Genomic DNA, 27,006 nt, shown 5'->3' on the forward strand with positions numbered 1-27,006 from the left:
AAAACAAAGTTTTGAATAAATTTACAAATGAGTCTTTATCCACCCGTTCTTCTGTTCCATTCATTTGGAACAGATTATATTGATGATTTTGGATAACAGCTTTTAAGACGGTATCCCGAGACACGTGATGATACTTTGGAATAAAGTCACTTCCAGCTAAACACAAACTTATGGCTATTTTCATACCTATAGAATCATCCTGAAATTTAGATTCTAAGACCTCAAGAATCGCTGTTATGTTATAAATGTCATATCTTGGTCTTGGTTTCTGCAATATGACAATTGATGAGAAAATCGAATCTCTCAATAGTTCTTAATTATACAGTATTGTTTAACGACTTTATTTTTGTCGTTAAATAATATCGGACAGAATATATTATCTTGAGTGCTCCACTTATGATTTCAAGATATCGACTTATTATCCAAACAAATGACGTATTACTTCAAGCTTTTGACTTTTAACTTTGACTTATAATTTCAAGAGTAAGACATATTGTCTTGAGTGAGCAACATTGTTTTTTGAGTGCACAACATATTTTTTGTTTATGACTGTTTAGGCACTCACTTAACATTTTGCATTCACAAAATGGTAAATAAGAAGCTTAAAATGGAAATGAAATCTGTAAAAAGATCCTTTGGAAGCAAAGAATGCAACCAAGCGGAATAATAGCAGACTCGGTTTATAAGAGGTAATGAAATGTGCAACACCTCTCACGCCCCCTAGCACCGGCTTAAGCGGAACTCTATTACACATTTATTGAATGGACTCCATGACCCCAAAGGACCAGAAAATATAACAACACTGAATCCAACACTGAAGTCGTACATTGGAAGTCAAAAAACAGCTCGACATGCCATATGCTTGATGCAATAATTATGGCAGACATTCGATATATTTCTGCCGCGCTTGGGGTGATTGGCCGAGTCAGAAACCAACTGTATCGGTTTCATAAGAAAGAAGTTCCGCTCACCACACATATTCTGCATATTTTATTCTTCCATTTTCTATTGTCATCTTGAAGGTAATAATTTAATCATAAAAATAAGTGTGTGACAAAAAATGTGCTGTTAATATTCTAATGTAAAACTGGGCACTTGTTGAAATATATCAGATTGTTATCTATTGCATCCTAAAAAAGTTTGAAGAATTCAACAATAATGGGGAAAAATGAAAATCCATAAGTATAAAGGAATGTGTAAGTGTAGCCCTATAAATTTATTTAATTCCAAATGTGCCTTTGTTACCAAAGTCTAGGAAAATGCAATTCTTACCAATTGAATAAATGTATACATGTTCACAGAAGTATTGCTATTGGCTTATATAAGTAATTTAATGTAACAGACACAATATTTATTTTTTCTACATTAAGATAATTGTGGCACATGTTGTATAGGGCAATGGAAATGGATTCAATATATCAATCTTCCAGTTTTCCTAGATTTTAAATATTACAGATGATAAATGATTTTATGTTTTATAGCTAGAACACAAAAACTTACACGTAAATAAAACTATGATTGATTTTCATTTTTCAAGTAACAATTCACCTTTTATAAAATAAAATAATCATAATGTAATGCCTCACAAAAAAGACAAAATTTACCATCTCTGCAAGATGTTTAACATTCGTCTCAAAGAACAATGAGAACAGTCTGAGTAAACATATCAAATCAAGGTCATTACCGCCTCGGTAGCCTATTGGTTCAGCGTCCGCTTCGAGAGCGGGAGGTCGTGGGTCCGATCCCCGGCTGCGTCATACCAAAGACATGAAAAATGGTATCAGTAGCTCCATGCTTGGTGCTCAGCATAAAAGGGGGGAACTGGCTCCTCTTCTCTCATACCCTCGTGGCGATGGATTCCATCAGGAATGAGGTATCACGAGTGATTAATATAAGTTGTGGAACTTGCTTCACAATCGACCTAAAATAATTTAGTATAAACTGTATTACATATGCATGTGGAATATGCATTTTGAAAGAATCGTGGACATGTGATGCATGAGGAGAAAATCTGCAACAAGTCTGTAATTGATATGTGCTATAAATCACTGACCAGTGCAGAGGCCATGGCATTACTAATACTATATCAATTGCTTGAAAATAGATAGCATGCTGAGGGCAGAGGAACAGAAGATTATAGATATTTTGGTAATATTCCTAAGACTGTATAGATATCTAATTGTAACATTGTCCTCCATATCTTGTATGTTGCTTTTGCGAGCATGTAGGCTCGTCCGAAGAAGCAAGTGTACTTCTTCTGTGCTGTTTTCGTTCTTCTGTATCTATTGAATTCTTGTTGTTTCTGTTTAACCCTAGATATTTAACTGTTGATACACAAGAAACTTGTTCACCAATCAATTTAACGTTTGGAAATTGGTTATTGATTTCCTCGAACTACAAGGATTTCTGATTTCTCTGGATTTTTTTTTTATTTATTCTCTTTTTGTATTAAAATCTACTAAAAAGTAAAGCATGGATTGTAAATCAGCAGTGGTGTTTAACAGTAACACTGTGTCATCCGCATATGTGGGGCTGCTACTTTTACATTCCCAATTAATGCACCTAATCCACTGTCTTGTATGGTATTCAGCAACTGATCATGGAATAGGTTGTAGAGTGCGTGGCCCTTGCTTTGTTCCCTGTTTAAGTTCAAAATCTTCCGACAACAGATTTTCTCCATTCCGTACAAAACCGATTGCTCCGGGATAAAGGCATACAGACACTAAATAGAGAAATGGCACGCATAATGGCGGATACAAATAGTTCTCAGTTTTTTTTTTTGCTCTGTAGAGCTATTTTCCTTATTTTCTTTGCATTTTTTTGCTAAAATCACATGACAGATCTATGCTTGACATGTAGGTAGCATTTTCATAATAAAATAACAACATGACAAATTTTTTCATGGAAACTTAGATCATACACCACCAGTGTTATTTGGGGTCTCATTTTTAGCTGATTTTGCAGTTTGTGTGTTTGGCTGAAATTATTTTTCTTGCATCAAACATGACCCCCCACTTTTTTTATTTTTATTTAGAATTAAAAAAACTCTTCAAGAAAATGTAGGTTACAGACATTTAAAATGGGTCCTGGTGTGTGCTGCGGCCATTGGAAATAGGTCAATTTTATATAGAATAAAGAACAATAACTATTTAGTGTGTTATAACCTATAGGTGCAAGGTACGGATACGGTACGGGAATTAGTCAGCCATTTCGAGGGAAAATGGCTGCGCCCTTGCACGGAGACGATGACGAAATTTTGAAGGACGATTATTATTCTCTTTTAAACGTTTCAAGACAGGTAGTATTCGCTTAATTTATGTCTGTTATATCATGTCATAGAATCAAGAATTATCGCGGCAAAGGACATTTCTAATTGTGTGCGATGCATTCGAAATACTTGCCGGCGTTACGCAAGGTGCACATGTAACCGGACAGGAGGACATCCCGGATAATATATGAATAGTCAAGATCTAACAGATGTAGAGCTCTTTTGTGTCAGGGCTCAAGTTTAGAACGGCAAGCTCAACAGTTGCTAATAGAATGCATTGGCCTATGCTCTTGAAGTTTTTCAAGGCATCCGCCATCCGATAGTTTTTTATGCATGCTCTGTGACGTACCCTATTACCGGAGTATACCAGTAACAATTTATGGTAAAACCTCCAGTAATACGGTATTGATTTAATATGTTCAACCAAGATAGCTACTCGTACCTGTACCCTAGTCCAGATAATAGGACATTTCGTGAAGTCAAGATAATAGGACATTTCGTGACAGTGAGATAACTTTTGACTGTCGCAGTCTCCTTCATGTCCTAACTTATTCTGCATATTTCTGTTAGGAATCCCAAATGAAATCCGTTGGGAACGTTTTCTGGTACATGTACAAAGTATTTTTAATGATTACATATCTGATAATGAATTTATGCAGACATTAACCCTTTCCCACATGGATACGTTTATCACCGTATCTATCGATTACCGAACAGAAACGTATTGACCCGAGTCTATCGGTTCCCCGATAGAAACGTATTATACCGATTAACGGCCATTTGAACAGAATCGTTTTATCCCGTGTCTCATAATCAATCGCTTTATTTTCGTTCTTTTCCAAAAGAAACAAATTCCAGATGTTTACTAACTCAAAATATGGGATTTCGTCATCATTATTTACGTACAAGATCATCATCATCATCATCATCATCATCATCTTTGATAATGGCAAGCAGTCCTGTTGGACTATAATGGCCATGCGTGGGGGTTAGTAAAGTGAAAGATTATCAAGCCTCCCAAGCTACTCAATCCACCCAGGAGGACATTGACAATGTGATAAAAAATAGTGCAAAAACCTACTCAAGCCCTTAAAGCCTATACATTGCATAATCTACTATGTACATGGTGAAGAAACAAGAGAGTTAGTACTGTTAAAAGATAAAAGCATATATGTACTGTCTAGGGGATGTGTGGTAACACAGTCAGTCCCGACTTAAACACTGACAGCACTGACTCAAACGCTGTGTTTAAGTCACAGCGTTTGAGTCATGTGGTTACTATTTAAATTTATGTCACAGCACTGAATCATGTGGTTACTATTTAAATTTATCGAGTACTTTGCAAAAGAAAGACACCGGGGTTTTTTCCTACATGTGCACGACGCTACGTCATGGAAAATTACTGAGAAAACTGCTTGCAACTGGCCGGTTCGCGGGCTTTCCTCGTTCTAAAAATAACAACCATTTAACATCAAAGTATTTTCAAATGTGTTAGGTCATGAAGGTCACGCGTGATACATGCGGATTTCCCCTAAACAACAATTTGTGTATACGATGGCTTGGAATTTATGGCCTTACATAACGGGAAGTGTTAATCAAAACAGAAGGACCGCGGCTTTCAAATATTTTATGACACCCCAAGAGTTAATTGCTGCGGAAGTCACCCGTGATGTACCGACGTTTGATCATCAAAATATTACGTAATATTATCTTAAAATTTTTAATTTTTAGCACAAGAATACTGTAGTCGGTTACGAGTCTCGATCTCAGCGATCCTTTTGCACTTTCAGAAATTTTATGATCAGGGACTACCTTAGCCTGGAAATTTAGGGAGAAGTGACTTCTCCCTCCTGGGGAAACAGGGAGAAGTTTTGAAATTTTGGGAGAAGTTCGGCAAACGTGAGACAGGACATTGCTTACATGCATTAAATAACAATAACAATGTTTATTCAGTTCCATTTGTAGTATTATCTTGCTATGACTTAAATAAAAATGGTGCAATGTTTCAACAATACAGTACATATTTGTACTGTTTTACTGCAAAATGTTTAACAACTTGACACAACAAATCTTTCCTCATATAATCAGTACTTAATATTTCTTGGATTAACTTTTTTCCTTCCTAGAGCAGCTTTTTCAGGTATGTGAGCATTCTGAGTTTACATTTTTTTATGTTCCTTCAATTTGACAAACTACAGAGTTTAAAAACCTCTCAATCTTACAATGAAATGTTATTTGTATTGATCAGTAGATAAAATACTTAAAAATCAGGGGCAATATTTTTTAAAACTACATATTTTGACATAAAAAATCTAAAAATTGGTTAAATGTATTACCTCCCTTTAACACATTTCAGAATTAACTAAAAGAGTTGTCTGCTATTTTTATCAAACAACAAATTTAATAGTTTGTCAACGGCCATATATTTAACTTATATCTGTTTTTAATGAAAGAGAAATGCAGATTAAAATGAATAGTAAGCAGATCCCAATTGAAAAATAAACGTCGGGAGTAACGGGTAGTCTACACTGTGATGGCAATAAAAATTTCGAAACGATTTTTATCTGAAAACAAGAATAACTGGATAAGACAGGTACCGAGGGCGTTCGGTTGACCCGAGGTTCCGTGTTTTGACCCGCGAAAATCAAGAAAAACTCGTAGTTGACCCGCACAAAAAATGTGTCCCGTGCGTCGGCTCGATCCGCGAAATGCGTCTCGAGTTCGAAGTTCTGCATTGTGAATCAAAATCTCGGTGAATTTCAATTGTTCGCCGCCACAATTTAAGTATGACAGTAGGCGGAGCGTCGTATGTTAATTAGCTACTGACAGATGTCAATCACTCCACGCGCCGACTGACACGTAATTAGGTTTGTAATTCGGAAGTTAATTATCACCGTTTTACGAAGTTTTCGGGCTCACTGATCTCCGATGTCGGTCAGCTTTAATTATTACTCTTTCATTCTTTAATTATCGTTTACTGTAATCACATTAAATGCAAACAATTAGCAGCTTATCATGCGGCGTCAATCTGAAATCGAGTGATCATCTTTTGTTGTCATGGACACGTTTCGCCGCGCGTGCCTCCCGGTGACATCCTGTGTATTGCGTATTGTGTTTACAGACTTTACATAACCGAGATGTATAATATCGGCGCACTTTACTGCCGATTATGTTTTACTTTCATCCAATTTTAGGGCGACTTGAACTTCGCTTTTCTTGGCGGGAAGGGCGAAGTGAAATATTTTAAAGCGAAGTTTTCGCTCAACTTCGCCTAAAACGCAGTCCCTGATGATCCGTTATTTTTGTAGTGTTATTCAGTTAGATGGTTATTTTTTTTTATATAAATACTTACCGATTCCGATTCGGAAGATAAGTCTATTAACTATAAATCAAACTTTCAAACATCAAAATGAAATTGTATATGAATTTCAATGTGAAAGTAATCCAAAACAGAATTTTATGCCTAAAAATATATATTCCCGTACTTTAACACTTTATAACTTCGAAACTCAAAGAGAAACTACAATAAATTTTGTATCATCGGAAAGAAAATTTAAATTGCTACAAACTTTATATTGACAAAAATAATGTCAAACTTACAGAAAATATTAAAATAATGACATTTTTAACATAAGTGTGTGTAATCACAAAATAATGCCAACACCTCTGTTCAGATAAGACAGTCACCTTTATCAGCCATATACCGATTATTGATTATTGATTATCACTTATCAGTGTTATGTAAAAGAGGTTACTTTGGCTTCTGTTCTGTGTGGTAAAGGGTTAAAGCATAAACTTACCTCGGTGACATTTTATGAATGTATATATTTGAGTTTTGTTTCTGCAATTTAGTGTTATTGGCAGTCTGCTGTTTTATTGAAACTGGTGTCAGGGTAGATATCTCCTCGCACTTGTCACATCATATTTTTGAAGATTTAAGTCTCTTATTTAAAATTATGAATTAAAATCAACCCATTTAAAGTTTCTACATGAATATTAAAAAAAATTAAGAAATAATAAATCTGTTCCCATGTTTTATCAGTTAATAAGATATGGGCAGGAGTTTGGATGCGTAATAATTAAATCACGAGTGCGTAGCACGAGTGGTTTAATTTTTCGCATCCGAACGACTGCTTATATTTTATTACCAAAATTATTGGAACATATGTATTATTTCGATTCTAACAACGCAAATAATGCGTATTTTACAGTCTACTACATTTTCAGCATAATACGTCATTCGGATCATATGCAGTTACAATTTACTCCCATGGTTAGAAAGTGTTGCATAGCTTATGGAACGTATAGATATTTGTTCCTTTTTTATTAGAATTTGAGAAGTATTCATAAACTAGTTATCTAACAGTTCGCAAATTATTTATGAACAGAAAAATCAAATTCGGTAAGTCGACCCTGTGTTACGAGTTACAAGCATAACTTTTATATGGCGTCACATCATTATGACGTCATACTTTATGTCATACATTTATGACGTCACCGCTGAATCATAATTGAGCTAATTGAATTTGCTGGTAGGGATCAAAATGTGTTTTACGGTCTAACACATAAGTCAGGTCGACTTTTTAGCTCGACTATTCGAAGAATAGTCTAGCTATTCTACTCACCCTGGCGTCGGCGTCGGCGTCGGCGTCACACCTTGGTTAAGTTTTTGCATGCAAGTACATACAGCCATCAGTTAAAGGCATATAGCTTTGAAACTTATTTTTTCTTTTTCTAGGTCAATTACCAACCTCTCTGGGTCAAGTACCATAACTCTGACATGTATTTTGAGCAAATTATGCCCCCTTTTGGACTTAGAAAATTTTGGTTAAAGTTTTGCATGCAAGTTACTATCTCCAAAACTAATGCAGATATTGATTTGAACCTTCACATGTGTCTTCGGGGTTATAAAACTAGTTGATAACAGCAAGTCCCATAACTCTGACCTTCATTTTGGCCAAATTATGCCCCCTTTTGGACTTAGAAAATTCTGGTTAAAGTTTTGCGTGCAAGTACATACAGCTATTTCTAAAAGGCATATAGATTTGAAACTTATTTTTTCTTTTTCTAGATCAATTACCAACCTCACTGGGTCAAGTCCCATAACTCTGACATGTATTTTGAGCAATTTATGCCCCCTTTTAGACTTAGAAAATTTTGGTTAATGTTTTACATGCAAGTTACTATCTCCAGAACTAATGCAGATATTGATTTGAAACTTCACATGTGTCTTCGGGGTTATAAAACTAGTTGATAGCATCAAGTCCCATAACTCTGACTTTCATTTTTGCCAAATTATGCCCCCTTTTGGACTTAGCAAATTCTGGTTAAAGTTTTGCATGCAAGTACATATAGCTATTACTAAAAGGCATATAGATTTGAAACTTATTTTTTCTTTTTCTAGATCAATTACTAACCTCACTGGATCAAGTCCCATAACTCTTACATGTATTTTGAGCAAATTATTCCCCTTTTTGGACTTAGAAAATCCTGGTTAAAGTTTTGCGTGCAAGTACATACAGCAATTACTAAAAGGCATATAGATTTGAAACTTATTTTTTCTTTTTCAAAATCAATTACCAACCTCACTGGGTCAAGTCCCATAACTCTGGCATGTATTTTGGGCAAATTATGCCCCCTTTTGGACTTTGAAAATTCTGGTTAAAGTTTTACATGCGAGTTTCTATCTCCAAAACTAATGCAGATATTGAATTGAAGCTTCAAATGTGCCTTCGGGGTTATAAAACTAGTTGATAGCAGCAAGTCCCATAACTGATATGCATTTTGGTCAAATTATGCCCCCTTTTGAACTTAAAACTCTTTTGATATTTAACCTTTTTGGGTAATATTTTCCTGCTTCTGGGACAATATTTCGAATAGTCGAGCTTGTCTGTCTTATGGACAGCTCTTGTTATCATAATAATTATTTATGTTTTTGAAATGTTGTTTTCAACTGTTTGGCCCTGAAATAATTCGTATGTAATGTAACAGAAGTAGAATTTCTTATGTCACAATTGTAGGGGGTGAAATTTAACAGCCAGCCATATTTTATTGTAGATTCTAGTAGAGGCGATTTCGCTATATATTTATATAGCAATTGCTTCGGATCGTGTGAGAATGTTTAATTTAATTCATTAAAGAAAGTATTAAAGTCTGACCAGTATCGGGGTTCTAGCCAGGCTATTATCGCCTGTCGCGTGCGACATGCCTTAAGGCTTTGAGTTGTATATTCGACATCCCTTATTGCCACCCTCATCCCTTAATTGCCAAAGCGGCATGTCTTAAACGCATTCCAATAAACACCTCGATTTATCCGATAGTGTATTCGAAAGTTTACCACGTGCTCACCCAATAGTTCAGGTAAAGCGATCTCAGTTAACATATATAATAAACCAATGACAGCCTCCTATGTAGAAACGTGTGACGTAAATTTCATTGTAGCTCCGCCTTTAAATCCTTTGACAAACGGTTTCTTGTGATGTGTACATGAAAGTGTTTGAAGATTTTTTATGTATTCAGAAATAATGACAGATGCATTTCAACAATTATTGTCCGAATGTTTTTCGCAATGAAGGAAAGACAATGGAAGGTACTAAGTCAAAAATTGTGCAACACATTAAAATGATTTTGAACAATTCTCGGCGTAATATTAATATTTTTCACATGTATGAATTGTGTTTTCTCGGGTGGAATATCGAAAAGACAATGCCAGAATTGTTTTCTGTCGTCACATTCAAAATAGAACTTGTAACGAAAAGTTTGAAATATTGTGGATCTATTACTTAATTACTGATGATGCCTGGAAATAAACATAAATCAGAGAGCGGGACATTGTTAAATATGAACTATTTCAAGAAGCTCTGGAAGGAGAACAGTGTTAGTGACTCAGTAATAGAGGAGACAGTGAGATGTGAAAAGCGAGACGGATCTGTGAATGACATTCTTCCTGGACCAGGTACGCCTAAAAAACGATCACAAATTCAGAATCCCACCCAGCCACTCTGGATGGCCAAAGGAAATCAGGCATTGATCCAAAATGGACACAAGCGTTTCCCTGGATGACAGTTTCGGAGAATGGTAATTTAAATCATTTTTAAGTAATCCCAAAAATACTGAAAGTCTATGGAATGTATCATATGTATCAAGCGATCGGTGAACGTATTTAAAAAAGTGCAAACTATCAGTTGTTAAACAAATTATAAGAAGACCACATTTTATATTTCAAATCTGATTCCTTTGGGGAAAAAATATTGCACATGCATACTTAGAAAATGGGGAGGAAGAGTTGATGACTAACTAGAAATTAAGTTGTCATGGCTTTACACAGAGGGCTATGTTTTGTGTGTTTGTGTCTTTTACATATAAGTTCTTGAAATTCCTTTTAAAAAAAAAAACATTAAAATTTTAGATATCTCTTATCATAGCAGTCATGGATCCGTTTGGCTATGTAAAAAGCAAAATTGTTTTAAATTCTTTACTTCAGGCCAAGGTATTTTCTGTTCAGTATGTGTAAAGCACCAGAGAAGGCCAAAGAAGTGTGTTCCTGATGGAGCCGTGTGGGTTGACATTCCATGTACTTCAATAAGGCGATCATCTTCAGTAAATCATAAGGACTCGGACTCACACAAGGAAACAGTGGTATTTGATGTTGCGGAAGCAAAAACAGGTGGTGGGATCGAGGCTTGTTTTGTGAGGGAAGAACATGTGAACCGGGAGGCAATGACCATCTATGACACTGGACGAGGAAATTCCCCACACAACCAAACACAAATCTTTAGTTGATGTAGCTAAGACATTAGGAGTGGATGTTCTAAATAGTTTGGAGAAGGGGGATAACTCCAAGTACACAAAACTGATAAGTTTAAGTTGTAATTAAGCAAATAAATTCCACAGGAATAGAAGACTGAAACTTGTGCAGTGCTAAAATTGTGTTGTTTTATGTAAAATAAATAGTGAACATTTTCAGAAACTTAAAATGGATAAGTTTACATTGTCATTCAGCAAATAAACTCCAGGAATTTTTTATGACACATTATCTCTATTTGTTCTTGTTGAGCATGTAATTGATGCTTATTAAACATTGAAAATAACACTGTGTTTTTCACTCTGAAATGCACCAGAATGCACCAAAATGAGTTGTAGTAATACAAAATTTTCTGGGGGTGGCCCCCCATATGACCGGCTCATAGTTTAAACATTTCAATTACCCATAACCTTTTTAATATTTTCCAATTTACCCCCCTGCTTCAAAATTACCCACAGTGTCAAAAAATTATCTGGAGTACTGCTTGTGCTTTTTTTTTTTTTTTTTTGCTAGTGCAAAATCAAATTATTTGCTTGCCATGCCAGGCAGATGTACAGGGAGCAGTAACAGAATGTACTCTGCAAGAGTCTGTACAGTTGATGTCTGGCTGCAGAAGGGGATGACATGGAAATACCATAAAGTTTAAATTGTGTTTGATTACATCAATAAAGATTAGAGATGTGAGAAATTTTGTAATTGGAATATGTTGTCCATCAACTGCCTGGTTACTACAGTTAGATAGAATGCCAGGCTTGTGTAAAAGTAGTTGTAGGATCAATTATAGTTTTGGCGTTGTTCGTCCTTCCGTCCACCCGTCCATCCATCCGGAGCCATGTCTAGGAAGTTGTTAAGAATATTTAAATAAAACTTCAAATACCTGTTAACCACTATGAGGTTATGCGGCCCGTTAAGTTTCAGTCAGATTGCCCAAGTAACACCAGAGTTATGGCCCTTAGATGTTTCTAGTGTTAACTATGTAGGGTGCTATAAATATGGTAATTTCTGCTTCATAACTTGTGATATATTTGACCTAGAACTATGAAACTTAATATATTGAATTTAGATCACCATAATGTGGTTGTGCACACACAATTTCGTCCGGATTTCTTTAGTAACTTCAGAGTTATTGCCCTTTAATTGTTTAAAAATCCACATATTTGTACATAACAAACTTACCATTTGGTAGAATTTCATTAAACTTCTTTCATTCTTTTCCATGAACATTTATTATAAACATGTGATTCAGAAGTTGTGTACCCACACCTGGTCATCCCCTTGCCTTAGTCACACCCCCTCCTCCTCCCAACCTCCCCCCCTTTCTTTAGATTTTTTTCAAACCTTCCATGAATATTTATCAACATGCAAAGTTGTACTGTTCCCCCACCTCACTCCTCCACCTAGTCATGCCCACCACCCGGATCATGCATCCTCCCCCCCCCCCCCCCCCCCCACACCCACCAAAAAATTTTTTTGTTTCATTTTTAATCCATCAGTATTTATAATCAACATGTGAAGTTTTGTACCCTCCCCCTGCTCCCCCAAAAAAATTATATATATATATTTTTTTTCCATTCCTTTTTTTTTTAAATGTTCAAACCTTCAATATGTGAAGTTGTGACAACACCCACCCTGCTACCAGCCATGTTCAAGATATCTTACTTGATTGTGCTCTCTTAAGGACATCTGTTCTTTTAAGTTCAAATGTACATGTTAAACAGCAACACTTGGTGCCAAACTACTCGAAGACAATATTTCGTTCTAGTTACACTTCAAGCTCACATTTCAAATAACTCCATTTAATTCTAAAAGCTAAGCTTATTACAGTAAACATATTCCATTCAAAATAATTTCTTTAGTCAGGATCACCATAACATACATTTATTATGTACACTTTAAACATTCGTTTTCTGTTAAATTGATTTTGACTAATGAAATTATTTGCTTCTTAGTAACATCCTTAACTTTTTGCCGGATATATTTTTTTGCCATTCCTCACCACAAACCCTAGTTTTTGTGCCCCCGCCATAAAATTGGGGGTGGGTGGGGGGCATATATTGTTACCCCTGTCCGTGTGTGTGTGTGTGTATCCGTGTCTGTGACACATTTCTAGTTCTTAAATGACTTATGGTACATTTAAATGTAATATTGAGTTTTGATTCTGTAGCAGAATGGATCAAGTTGTCTTCTTTTTTATTATTAGGCCACACGGAATGAGATTAATCAAGCGTACAAGCAGTTAAGTAAAATATATCATCCAGATAAACATCAGGATCCAACCAAGAAGAAAAATGCTGAACTTCTCTTTAGTAAACTCAAGAGAGCACATGAAGGTAAGATAATTACCTCACAGTTTTGATTCAGCATGGGTCGTTTTTAAATTCAACTCGATAACATCATATCAAATCAAAGTTTATTGTCAGATAGATTTTATCAATGTATTACAAGCTATGTGTATAGCTTATAAACTGGTGAGTCAAATTATTTCGAAGATTAAATCTTACTTCATAAATAGTTATCTTACACTGTCTGTAGAAACAAAGTGTGGTCTTAACTTAAAATACCTAAAGTTGATACTGCTATATGAACTCAATAAAACATTTAGTTTGTATACACACAAGTCTCGGCTGCAAAATGTTGCTTTAACTTTGTAACTGTAACAAAAAGTAACTACTGTATTTATCATTTTTTCTATGCAAATCATGTATAATTACCATCATGGAACACAGTTGTGATAAGGTGGGTCTTTAACAAGAAAAAATGAGCCACACCATGAGAAAACCAACATAGTGCATTTGCGACCAGTCTGGTCAGGATCCATGCTGTTCGCTAACGGTTTCTCTAATTGCAATAGGCTTTGAAAGCGAACAGCATGGATCCTGACCAGACTTCGTGGTTGGTTTTCCCATGGCGTGGCTCAAATGTATAAATTTGTTTCATTTTCCAGTGTTGGTTGATGAGCATAAGAGAGTTATATATGACTTGTATGGAGAAAAAGGACTTGAGACATATGGCATGGAGGTAAGTTGAGTTATATGGTGAAAATGGATTTGAGACATATGGCATGGAGGAAAGTAGAACTACATCAAACATATATGGTGAAAAAGAAATTTAGACATATGTCATGGAAATAAGTAGAATTATATATGATTTATGTGAGGAAAATGGACTTGCGACATAAGGCATAAAGATATGAAGAATTAAATATAACTTGTATGGTGAAAAAGGACTTGATACATGGAGGTAATTAGAATTCTATATGACATGTGTGGTGAAAAAGGACTTGAGACCTAGGGCATGGAGGTAAGTTGAATTAGATATGACTTGTATGGTGAAAAAAGTCTTGGGCATACAGCATGGAGGTAAGTAGAACTATGTATGACTTGTATGGTGAAAAAAAGCTAGAAGTGTAACATTCTGTTGATTTATCTTCGTTCTCGGTCTCAAATTTAAAAAAAAATCTTCAGAAATCATGTGCTGATTTCATTTGACTTTTGCCAGATTGAATGCATGACAGATGAAAAAAAAAAGTGAACATTTTTAAGTATAAAATCCACCTTTTGTTAATATTAAAGCAAAATTGTGGAGATATCTTTGATAAAACTCTGTGGTCAAGACTTTGGTTCTGCAGTGCTTGTGACCTTTGGACTAAAGACCTACAGTTAGGTTAAAGACATACTTCTTCGGTATTTGTTTCACAGCGAGAAGGTGTTAGAAACTTCAGGGAATCATGTTATTTCTAATCAGATGTGCAGAAAAGCTTTAATTCAGCTGACTGCCATTTTAAAATGAGGAAACAGGAATTTGTTTACAATACAGAGATTATGAATCTATTTATAGGTTGTATCTCGGACAAAGACTCCAGCTGAGATTATAGCGGAGTATGAGAGATTCCAACAAGAACAGGAAGAGAGAAGGTTACAGCAATGTACAAACCCTAAAGTAAGCTAAAATGAAAACTGAAAGTAAACATTCACCACATCACCAGAGAGTATACTTTTCCTGCATTAGTCAAAAATGAACCTTAAGCAGAGCCAATTTTAATATTTCTATATAATTACCTATCTGTAAAGTTAGTATTGATTTTTAGCTTGGCTTTTTAAATCTTTTGAAATGCCTTGAAATGCCGATTGCTCAAGGTCGCAATAGGACGAGCCAAAAGCTTGAATTAGCCAGGATTTTTAGTAATCCAAACAGCCTCAGCATCCTCATTCTTCCACATGTAGTGGGGGAGACATATTGATATAGTGTTGTCCATCTGTCAATCTGCATGTCACAAAGTTTGTCCATATAACTCCTCAGGCACCACCAGGTTACTTTTCACCAAACTTCACAGTGATTATGCATGCGTGAAGTGATCAGTGCCACACTTAGTTAGGCATATTGCGGCAGGTTCTGGTTCGGTGATTTTTAGTAGAGTTATGGCCTTTGAGTGTCATAGTTTACTTTGTCTGTGCAAATGCTCCAACACTACCAGTAGAAATTATACTAAACTTATGAAAAAAATGATCATTGCCTAGCCTAGTTGTACATATCATTGGGATATTCTGGTTCAGTGATTTTCAGCATAGTTCTGTCTTTTGATTCATTAAACTTTATGATGTTTTGGTCACATCTATTACATTTTTGAGATGATTTTTACCAAACCTTATAGGAGTGACCACTGCCTAGCCTTAATATGCATCCTGGTTCAGTGATTTTTAGAGTTCTGGCCCCTTATATTTTTTTGTCAAATTTTATGATATTTTGACAACTTCTCTTAAACCATAGGGCAGATTCTCACCAAACGTACAGGAATTGTCAGTCACGCAGTGCCAAACCTAGTTATGCATATCATTGGTATGTTCCAGGTCATTTAGGTCATTTATTTTCAGCAGAGTTGTAGACCTTGATGTGTCATATTTTGCAGTGTTTACACTACTTGCTATATACCAATGGGCTGAATTTCACCAAACCTCACGAGTGATCAGTGTAAAGCTTTAATAGTTGTGCATATTATTGCCATGTTCTGGTTTGATTATTTTCAGTGGAGTCAAGGCCCTTGATTTGTCAAATTCTATGATGTCTATGCTAATTCTCCTATACTATTGGTTGGAATTCCACCAGACTTCACAGGAGCGGTCAGTGCCAGCCTAGCTGTGTATATTACCGGCATTGCCCTTAATTTGTGGCATTTTCCCATGTATGCCTGTTAAATGGTGGGAGCGGTGGTCTAGTAGATAAGGTGTCAGCCGCTCAGTCTAGAGGTCGTGGGTTCGAGCTCCACAGGGGTCACGACCATGACTTGTCATATGACACCAGTTCTGATTTTTCCAGGAAACGGACTGTAGAGTGGTTCAGATAAGCTTGAAGCTTTCATCACAATCAAGCTAAAACAAATTAATATAAACTAAATGGTGGGAGACATATGTTTTACATAAAAAACAATCTCTAGTTATAATAAAACATGTCTTGTGGCCTTGGTAACTTTTCAGACTAGTGCTGTGATTGCAGTCAATGCCACAGACCTGTTTGAGTCGTATAGTTATGATGACTTTGATGATGAAGATGATGATGAGGGACCTACAGATGTGTAAGATATGTTTTCATTTTATTCTTATTAGCTCATCTGATTTTTTGAAAAAAAATGATGAGTTTTTGTCATCACTTGAGCGGTTGTCGGCGTCGGCGTCGGCGTCGGCGTTGCCTGGTTAAGTTTTATGTTTAGGTCAGCTTTTCTCCTAAACTATCAAAGCTATTGCTTTGAAACTTGGAATACTTGTTCACCATCATAAGCTGACCCTGTATAGCAAGAAACATAACTCCATCCTGCTTTTTGCAAGATTTATGGCCCCTTTTGTACTTAGAAAATATCAGATTTCTTGGTTAAGTTTTATGTTTAGGTCAACTTTTCTCCCAAACTGTCAAAGCTATTGCTTTGAAACTTGGAATACTTGTTCACCATCATAAGCTGACCCTGTACAGCAAGAAGCATAACTCCATCTTGCTTTTTGCAAGATTTATTGCCCCTTTTGGACTTAGAAAATCAGTTTTCTTGGTTAAGTTTTATGTTTAGGTCAGCTTTTATCCTAAACTATCAAAGCTATTGCATTAAAACTTGCAACACTTGTTCACCATCATAAGTTGACCCTGTAAAGCAAGAAACATAACTCCATCCTGCTTTTTGCAAGATTTATGGCCCCTTTTGGACTTAGAAAATATCAGATTTCTTGGTTAAGTTTTATGTTTAGGTCAACTTTTTCTCTTAAACTATCAAAGCTATTGCTTTGAAACTTGCAACACTTGTTCACCATCATAAGCTGACCCTGTACAGCAAGCAGCGTAACTCCATCCTGATTTTTGCAATAATTATTGCCCCTTTTGGACTTAGAAAATCATTTTTCTTGGTTGAGTATTATGTTTAAGTCAACTTTTCTCATAAACTATCAAAGCTATTGCTTTAAAACTTGCAACAGTTTTTCACCATCATAAGTGGACACTGTACATCAAGAAACATAACTCTATCCTGCTTTTTGCAAGAATGATGGCCCTTTTTAGACTTAGAAAATCATGGGTAGGACAATATTTCTATTACACAAAAAAAATCAGATGAGCGTCAGCACCCGCAAGGCGGTGCTCTTGTATGTAAGATATTTTTGCAAGATTACTCATGGGAATTGTACAGGCATATCTTTTAAACTGTTTTGTAGCATGGTAGTATGTCACCTCAAAAACAGTTATTATATAAGAACAAGCAATGTTTTATTGTCAGAGATTAATTAGCTACTGTCAAAAGATCTGCAATAAAAAAAATTCATTTCATCTATCTTAAAGTGCCAAAATGGCAAGGTAATGCCTTTCTGCTATTTAGCCAAATGATGGTGAAAGGCATGCATTACAGGTAACATCTGAAGTGTGTATATGTGTGTATGTTTAGTAAAAAAACGTGTTGGGCAAAAAAATTTATTATGAGCTTTCAAAATAACTTTGCATTAACCTTTAGCTCGGCGGCGGCAAGTGATACTGCCTTTGCGACCAGTGCAGACCAAGATCAGGCTGCACAAAAGTGCAGGCTGATCATGGTCTGCACTGTTCGCTGTTCAGTCAGTAAATTTTCATTGAAAACCCCTTCAAATAATAAATGGTACTGCCCAAATTGAATGATGGACCAATCCATTTTAGAAATTTCGCAGGCTAAAGGTTAATGACTGCATTAACAACACAGGACACACTATTGCAATGAAATTTTATCATTCTTATTGTGACATAAATGAAGGTTTTTTTTCTTGTAAGGATAATATCACAACAGCCTGGCTATTCTTTTAATTATTTCAGAGTGTCCAGAATTCCAAGTATAGAAATAAGTGCTATGAATGTGAGCCAGTCAGTGGAGTGTCCTCTTACTAGTCAAAATACAGGCGTACTTGCCTGGAGCCTGTCCACAGAAAATGGGAATGGGTCTGGTGTTTTTACAACAACATGGAAAAGACTGCTGTCTAGCAGAGGCTCTATTGAAGTGAGTGTTTGTTTTATTTGTTGGGTTTATAAGCAGTATTTCAGTTATTTGCAGGTCAGTACTGTGAGGTATCTATTGCTCGAGATAGCAAAGGATAAGCAAAATACTAAGTTTGCCAGGCTTTCAGAACGAAACATTGAAAATATAAGGAAAATGGGCCTGCCCACTTAGCTCAATAGGGAGAGTGCAGATCTATGGATCGTGGAGTCGGGAGTTTGATCCTCAGGTGGGCGTATGTTCTCCGTGACAATTTGATAAAAGACTTTGTGTCTGAAATCAATCGTCCTCCACCTCTGATTCATGTGGGGAAATTGGCAGTTACTCTTGGAAAACAGGTTTGTATTTGTACAGAATCCAGGAACACTGGTTAGGTTAACTGCCCGCCATTACATAACAGAGGTAGAGGAGAAATTAGATACATAGAGTATTCATCTCACTTCTTGGGTCAAAAGCTTATGGCCCCTAAATTAGTTGTCTCCTTTTCTCCCTACAGAGCCAGCCAGACTGAACTTGTAGAAATGAGTATTTTAAAACAATATTGGAAAACTTTAGTTATAAGTTGTGTATATGTTCAAAGTAAACCTACATATCACTTCAACCTAAGAATCTTTTCTACTGCAGCACCACTTTGCTGTTGTTGTGATGTCTCCACTTCCAGCTGTGCATGTCTCACAGTGAAGAGCAGGGCATAATGCAATTGATCACTGAGATTAAATGAAATTATTTATCACCTCAGAAAAGTCTAGACTGGTTTTCATGAATGAAAAATACTGGAAGAATGTTAAATGACAACATCCAGTGAAATGATTTAATTTCCATGGCATAAAATTTCTTGGTTTCGTCCAAAACAATTATGCCATGTGGACATGAATTTCATGATTTCAAACTTTAGTTTTCACTGCTTTCATTTTCATAGATGCTTAATACTTTGGTTATCACAAAAATATATTGTCTTCAAATTAAATTATTTTTACAGTATTTATGTTGAAGTTATTTTTTCTCAACATCTCTCAACATTTTTCGTTCAAAATAAAACAGAAAAGTTAGAATGCTTTTTATATCAAAAGAAGAGCTATGCTCTCATTTAGCAGTATTGGATCTTGTCCTCAGATATGTTGTAGTCATTACATCCATATTTTTGCCATCTGGTAGTTATTTTCTAATAGATAGACTTCCTTATAATCTAATAGATAGATTTTCTTGTAACCTACATGTAATAGATAGGTTTTCTTGTAACTTTTCTGAATACTGAATGTGCATGTTAGTGTCAGATTTTAACAATTAAAAGGATAATTTTTGAGATAGCAAACAAACAAATGATCAGTTATCTGAAATTTTTTATTTGACTTTTACAGGTTGCTTCAACATTTGGAAGCAGGTCTGGACTAACCTTTAAATTTTCAAGATATTTCTTCAAAAGCTTGTAAGTATGAAATCAGGATCTACAAGTTTGATTATATTGACTATTGAATGTACTTTAGTTTAGCAATTATTGAAGCATTAACAGAATTATAATAATAGGTTACAACTGGTTACAATTGAAATTACATATAAAATATAAAATATTGGGTATTTCAGAACTCTATCTATTTTACATACTTGACACACCTGCTTAGCTCAATAGGGAAAGTATAGCTCTACGGATGGCAATGTCTTTGAGTTTGATCCTAGCACGAGGTGTATGTTCTCTGTGACAGTTTGATAAAAGACAATGTGTCTGAAACCATCCTGCACCTCTGATTCGTGGGGAAGTTGGCAGTTACTTGCGGAGAACAGGTTTGTACTGGTACAGAATCCAGGAACACCTGATTAGGTAACTGCCCACTGTTACATAATTGAAATACTGTTGAAAGATGGCATTAAACCCAAAACAAACAAACATTTAAATTTTATTCAAAATAACTTTAATCAAACTTCAGATTTACCTCTGCAAGTATTATGCTGATGTGGGTTGAATAAGTTATGTAAGATGGAAAATGGTTGGTAATTATTTTGGCCATACTGTTTTATTTGCACTAGGTCACAAATTAACTACATGTATATTTCATTTATGTTGAGTTGCTCTTGAACATGTTTAGTCACTCAAACTTTAATGAATGCCTGTTGTTGGGGCTCTTGGTTTAGTAAAATAGCTACAAACTTAGGAAATATTTGACCTTTTGTAGCATAATCATAAAAAAATGATTTTTGTGCTCGGGGCATAGCTGTTAACAAGGTTGCAAGTTCCATGCAAAACTGTAACTTAAGTTTTTTAAGGTCATAATTATTGAGAAAAGTTTTTAACATGTACAACTTGCGATCACATTTTTATGTCTATTCAGTAATTTTGTCAGGATAGAGTTGCACGGAAATACATTCACTATAGCTAGCCAAGAGATAGGTTTATTGTGATATTTATACTGTTGATAGTAATTCACAGGTAGGCAACTTTTACTTATGTGTACAAGATGGAATTTTTATACATTTTGCAGAGTATTTAACTTCAACACCAAATTGATGTTAACAGAAAGAGGTATTGCACCAGGTCTTAGTACAGGTAGTTTACTTATTTACCTTTTATAAATACATAGAGGATATTTGTTTGTTTCAGTGTAAGATCGAAATATATTTCACCAAGTGAACACTATAATACAATATTTTCACGAGTGGCGCAGCCACGAGTGAAAATATAAATTATGGTGTTCACAAGTGAAATATATTTCGATCTTTCACTGAAACAAACAAATTTTCTATTTATTTTATGCATTTTTAATATTTTTAACCAAATTATATTCAGTTTGTCCGCGCAATGTCATGTGCATCGCATCATAACATCATAATGTTGTGACGTCAGGATGCTTTGTAGAAAAAAACTATAAATAGTTCTGTTACGTTTCCTGATTTCTTTTACATTTCATTATGATAAAATGTAAATATTTATGATCCTTTTATTATTTTTTATACATCTTTACCTTTACTGAAGAATATTTTGCCAGGAAATTCCTATCATTTATAATTCATATCATGTCGCATTCAAATGTAGTTCCGTACCGGTGAAAAATAAAGATGATATTTTCACAGTTTGAAACAGTGAAAATATCAATTTTATTTCACTGATAAATTTCAGTATATCACGGAAGAGCATAAAATAAAACAATGTTATTTGGGATGCTAGGGCTTATAAAGAAAACATTTTAGCTGCAGGAGGTTGTGGGTTGGCTTCCTGGCCGCATCATACCAAAGATATGAAAAATGGTACTAGTAGCTTCCTTGCTTGCCCCTTAGCATTAAGAAGATAGTTTTAGGACTGGTCAGTTCGTTGTAAACATAATGTTACTGGGTGGATAATAATGTTTTGTGTCTATGGCGTGATATTCCAGTGAGGCAGCGCTATAAAGTTGGGCAATAGACTAGCTGCTACAAGTAGACACTGTCGTTTTATATGACTGAAACATTGTTGAAAAAGAGGCTAAACCCAAAACACACGCACACTGCTTTTAGGAATTATTTCGAGTCATAAGCTGTACATTTAGCTTGCTGAAGGTCAGTGGTTCTACCCAGTCTGGTGCTGGCCTATGTTTGAAATGAAGGGGCAGCCAGGGTTGTTTCTGAACGATTAAATGCAGAAATGTTACCATGCATCATGTAATTTAAAGAACAGGTATAATGATTGGAAACGTTTAAATTTTACAGCAATCTGTTCAAAATTTCTTGGAAAAAAAGTTCTTTAAAAAAATAAATGGTGAATATTGTGGAAGTAGTCAGACGTACATGTCTGCACCTTGGTTAAAGTTTTGATGGAGTTTCTCTTGACCTCTATCATTTACTCGATGGATTTGCTTCATAAGTAAAGTAATTATTCCTCATCATCGGCCACATCAACAGAACAATTGCCTGTCCTGGGGATATGAACTGACAGCCTCTCTCTTCATATAAAATGCACCTTAATGTAACTGATACATCCAGCTGGCTTACGGAAGGCTGTTGGTTCTACCCAGGTGCACATTTGTGATGAAATAATGCACGGAGGGGCACCTGGGTTCTACCTCCACCATCAAAGCTGGAAGGTCGCCATGTGACATTTAATTGAGTCGTAGCGACATTCAACCCAACAAAAAGAAAATAAATAAATTCATTCTTTAATGACATGTATGAATTAATTTAAAAGACGAACATGCTTCATGTATAACATGTTTTATTCCAGGGCTAAGTTACACATTTGACAAACACTGGCAGGGAAGGATACGATGGAATATTCTAGCACCATCCAACTTAAACACACTGCTAGTTTACCACTCTGAAACTCAACAAATCCTCTTCCAGATAACAGTAAGTTGTTTCCATGTAACGCCCTTGTAGTAGACGTGTGGATGGTGTGAATTGTTCAGATTTCTTGCCAGTTATCATTACGATACTGTGAATATTTGTTCTTGTGGAATATTCTGTTGTTTGTCCAAAACTATTTAGTGAGAGATTGGCGTTCCAGTTTGTGTGGCCCCCAAAATTTTTGGCAGAATTTGCACACAATACATGAAAATAAAATCATGCTTTGATGCAAAAGCATTTATTTTCTTCTTGTGACATAATTTGTTTTAATATGGGCCCTCTGTGTCCAAGTACTTACTAGTTAATTTTGCTGACTTCAGATCACTTTCCTCTAATGTTGTTTCAATAGGTCAAAGGTCAAGGGTTTGAAAAATTGCTTTGTATGTAGAATTCATCCAGCTGGCTTATAGAATGTCAATGGTTCTACCCAGATGCCTGTTAATGTCTAAAAGGCAGCTTTGGTCTTCATCATGTGATGCATAATTAATCCCAGCAAATAAAAGATATTGATGCTGCTTAACTTACCGTAATGTAAAATTCATCAAAAAGTGGAATTTAAATATGTCTAACATTTCTCTTTGCAGTTAAGTATTCGTAACAGTTATATATTTACGTCATATACCAGAAAATTCAAGGAACATGATGTGTCAACAACTGTGAGTTTAAAGTAAGTACAAAAACCTAAAATTGAGTTACTTGTGAGTTTTGATGAAGTAATTTGTTTGTAAAAGTTTATCATTAACAAAAATTACATTGTACAACTTACATTAAGAGACTACCTTTGAAAAGGGCAAAAAGTGATTTCTTTAACCTTTACCCTGCTAAATTTTTAAATGTACTGGTCCATCATTCAGTTTGGGCAGTACAACTTTCTATTCTTTTCAAAGGGTTGTTTACTGAAAATTTACTGTCTGAATTGATCTTGGTCTACACTGGTAGCAAAGGCAGAATTACTTGCCGCCAACAGGCTAAAGGTTAAACGACAGATCTCTTAATAAACATAGTCTGTTCTTTAAGAACACAAAATACGAACTGAAAATATGTTCTCTTGATATATATGGTCTCTCAAGCAAGTGTATATTTTTGTTTGTGTGTCGGCCATTGTTTTCACAGAATTTACACTTTCTTAGATAGGCATTATGTTAGATATACAAAATGCTGTTTAGTATTTACACCTGTATTAAATTAACAAGTAGCAGTGAATACAGGCATTATCAAAGATAAATGTTGATACAATGATACAAAGGTTGAAACATCACACATATTTCCCAGTCCACAGTGCCAAAAGTATATATTATGCAGAACATGTAATATTACATTAGATGTAAAGTTTTTAGTTGAGGAAAGTTTTCAATTTTTTTTGAAAAATTAGTAAAGTATTCCAAGGCAGTGCAATGTTGATTTTAAACATCATTTTCGACATATGGTCATTTTTTCTGACTGATATTGTAAAATGTAATTTCATTAGCATACAATCTAAAAGTTTTAGACCAAATGTGAGGACATCAAATTGCAGGATTTAAAATGGTTTAGGGTGCCTCCGTGGCAGAGTGGTTAAAGTTGCTGACATAGAATCACTTGCCCCTCACCAATTGGGGTTTGAGCCTCATTTGAGGCATTGAATTCTTCATGTTCTACCCGGGTGCCCACTCATGATGAGATAATGCATGGAGGTATACCTAGGGTCTTCCTCCACCATCAAAGTTGCTATACATGTATGACCTGTACTTGTGTCAGAACGACATTAAACACAAGAAAAAAAAAATGGTTAAAGAGCAAATGACTAGAAATTTCATTTCTTCCATGGCATTTAATTAATCCCCTGCCACGAGTGGTAGGGGGTTATAGGAATGTTCTCCGTCCGTCCTTCCGTCTGTCCGTAACACTTTTGTGTCTGCTTCATATCTCCTAAACCCCTTGAAGGATCTTCATGAAACTTTGGTCAAATGATCACCTCATCAAGATGATGTGCAGAACTCATGAGTCAGCCTTGTCGGCTCACGTTCAAGGTCACAACTCAAGGTCAAAGGTTTAAGCCTTCCATTTTGTGTCTGCTCTGTATCTCCTAAACCCCATGAAGGAATTTTATAAAACTTGGGTCAAATGATCACCTCATCAAGACGATGTGCAGAACCCATGAGTCAGCCATGGCAGCTCAAGGTCAAAGGTTTGAGCCTTCCATTTTGTGTCCGCTTTGTATCTCCTAAACCCCTTGAAGGATTTTCATCAAGTTTAGGTCAAATGATCACCTCATCAAGGCGATGTGCAGAACTCATAAGTCAGCCATGCCGGCTCAAAGTCAAGGCCACAACTCAAGGTCAAAGGTTTGAGCCTTCCATTTCATGTCTGCTCTATATCTCCTAAACCCCTTGAAGGAATTTTATAAAACTTTGCACAAATGATCACCTCATCAAGATGATGTGCAGAACTTATGAGTCAGCCATGCCGGCTGAAGGGCAAGGTCACAACTCAGGGTCAAAGGTTTGAGCCTTCCATTTTGTGTCCACTCTGTATCTCCTAAACCATTTGAAGGATTTTCATCAAACATGTGTCAAATGATCACCTCATCAAGAACTCATGAGTCAGCCATGTCAACTCAAGGTCAAGGTCACAACTCAAGACCAAAGGTTTGAGCTCTGTATCTCCTAAACCCCTTGAAGGATTTTCATGAAACTTGGGTCAAATGATCACCTCATCAAGACGATGTGCAGAATTCATGAGTTAGCCATGTCAGTTCAATGTCAAGGTCACAGCTCAAGGTAAAAAATTTACCCTTTCACTATCCATAACAGTGGCGGGGGATTTAGCTGTCTTTCAGAAAGCCTTGTTTTATTGAAAATGATAGTCATAAAATCTACAAAAATAAGTGCAACAAATATAATAATGATATGACATTATATATATCGTTATATGTTACAGAGCTGGAACATTTGGTGCAGTGTTGGAGTATGGAATAGAGAAGAAGATTACATCATTTAGCAATCTAGGTGCTTCCATGTCTATAGGATATCCCACTGGTGTAGCTCTTAGAATCAAGTAGGTAACCTTACTGTGTCTGTTTGACCTTGAGACTGGAAACAGTTTCAGCTGAGTAATTAAAGAATGCTTTTGTATACATTTTGTTGGATGATTGTCAGTGGTTAGAAGATACTGGTAATCCCTGTTGTCTCAGGGGTCAGTAAGTGACTGGCCTCCAGACTGAAATGCTCAATAACTAAAGAAATCCATAGACCACTGTCTTTTAACTTGATTGCCTGTGTCAGTAGGTGATCTTACTTTTTTTTGTGAATAACAAATGTTTGTGGTCAAAAGACAACCCTGACTGTTTCAATAGGTCAAAGGTCAAGGTCATATTGATGTTGAATTTGAAAAGTGTAAAGTGTTTCAAATCAATATCTAGAGCATTTTTGGGCTTAAGACTGAAACTTTTTCTAGGATGATTGCTGAGGTTCAAGTGAATACTTTCATTCTTTCATTGTTTACATGGTCAGTACTTCAAGTGTCAAGGTCACAGTGAGGTTGAGATTGAAAACAGTTTCTGGTCTAATACTTGAGAATGCTTAGGTCTAAGGCCTACAAATTTCATAGGATGATTGCCTGTAGTCTGTCAGTAAATTACCATTTAGATCATAAGGTCAAAGGGCAAGATCACAGCATACAAAATTACATACTGTTTGCCCGTGACAAGTCCTTATGGGGGCTTAATTGTGCATTTTACAAACAGCTCTTATAATTATTGTTTGTTTCCATAGTGTGGTTTGGACCACTGTTTACAATTGCTTATGGTAATTGCATTAGAATAACCTGCCTCCAGCTGCTATCTTTAGATGCAGAATTCTTATATAAGAGCTGCACCATGAGAAAACCAACATAGTGCATTTGCGACCAGCATTGATCCAGACCAGCCTGCACATCCTATTGCAATTAGAGAAACTGTTAGTGAACTGTATGTATCCTGACCAGACTGTGCGGATGCGAAGGGTGGTCTGGATCCATGCTGGTCGCAAATGCACTATGTTGGTTTTCTCATGTCCCGGCTCATATATGCTATAAATATTCCTATAACTCTGTGACCTTAAAAGGTCTTTTTTATGACTTACATGTATGACATTAATGTAAAAGGTATTATTATGTCTA

The 27,006-nt window shown here is 35.7% G+C and overlaps 1 protein-coding gene across 1 annotated transcript in view; it reads left to right on the top strand.

Annotated features, from left to right (window-relative positions):
- Positions 1 to 3,187: 3,187 nt before the first annotated feature.
- LOC123526729 (dnaJ homolog subfamily C member 11-like) overlaps positions 3,188 to 27,006 on the top strand; it is a 36,362-nt gene continuing 12,543 nt past the window's right edge. Inside the window, exons 1-11 of the mRNA XM_053523144.1 lie at positions 3,188 to 3,298; positions 13,273 to 13,402; positions 14,017 to 14,090; positions 14,910 to 15,011; positions 16,544 to 16,641; positions 18,384 to 18,564; positions 19,920 to 19,987; positions 21,036 to 21,100; positions 22,748 to 22,872; positions 23,454 to 23,536; positions 25,789 to 25,905. Of these exons, the coding sequence (XP_053379119.1) occupies positions 3,221 to 3,298; positions 13,273 to 13,402; positions 14,017 to 14,090; positions 14,910 to 15,011; positions 16,544 to 16,641; positions 18,384 to 18,564; positions 19,920 to 19,987; positions 21,036 to 21,100; positions 22,748 to 22,872; positions 23,454 to 23,536; positions 25,789 to 25,905 (1,121 nt within the window). The 5' untranslated portion in view covers positions 3,188 to 3,220. The remainder of the gene's footprint in view (positions 3,299 to 13,272; positions 13,403 to 14,016; positions 14,091 to 14,909; positions 15,012 to 16,543; positions 16,642 to 18,383; positions 18,565 to 19,919; positions 19,988 to 21,035; positions 21,101 to 22,747; positions 22,873 to 23,453; positions 23,537 to 25,788; positions 25,906 to 27,006) is intronic.

This window comes from Mercenaria mercenaria, chromosome 14 (genome assembly GCF_021730395.1).
Source record: "Mercenaria mercenaria strain notata chromosome 14, MADL_Memer_1, whole genome shotgun sequence".
In the NCBI taxonomy this organism is placed as follows: Eukaryota; Metazoa; Mollusca; class Bivalvia; order Venerida; family Veneridae; genus Mercenaria; species Mercenaria mercenaria.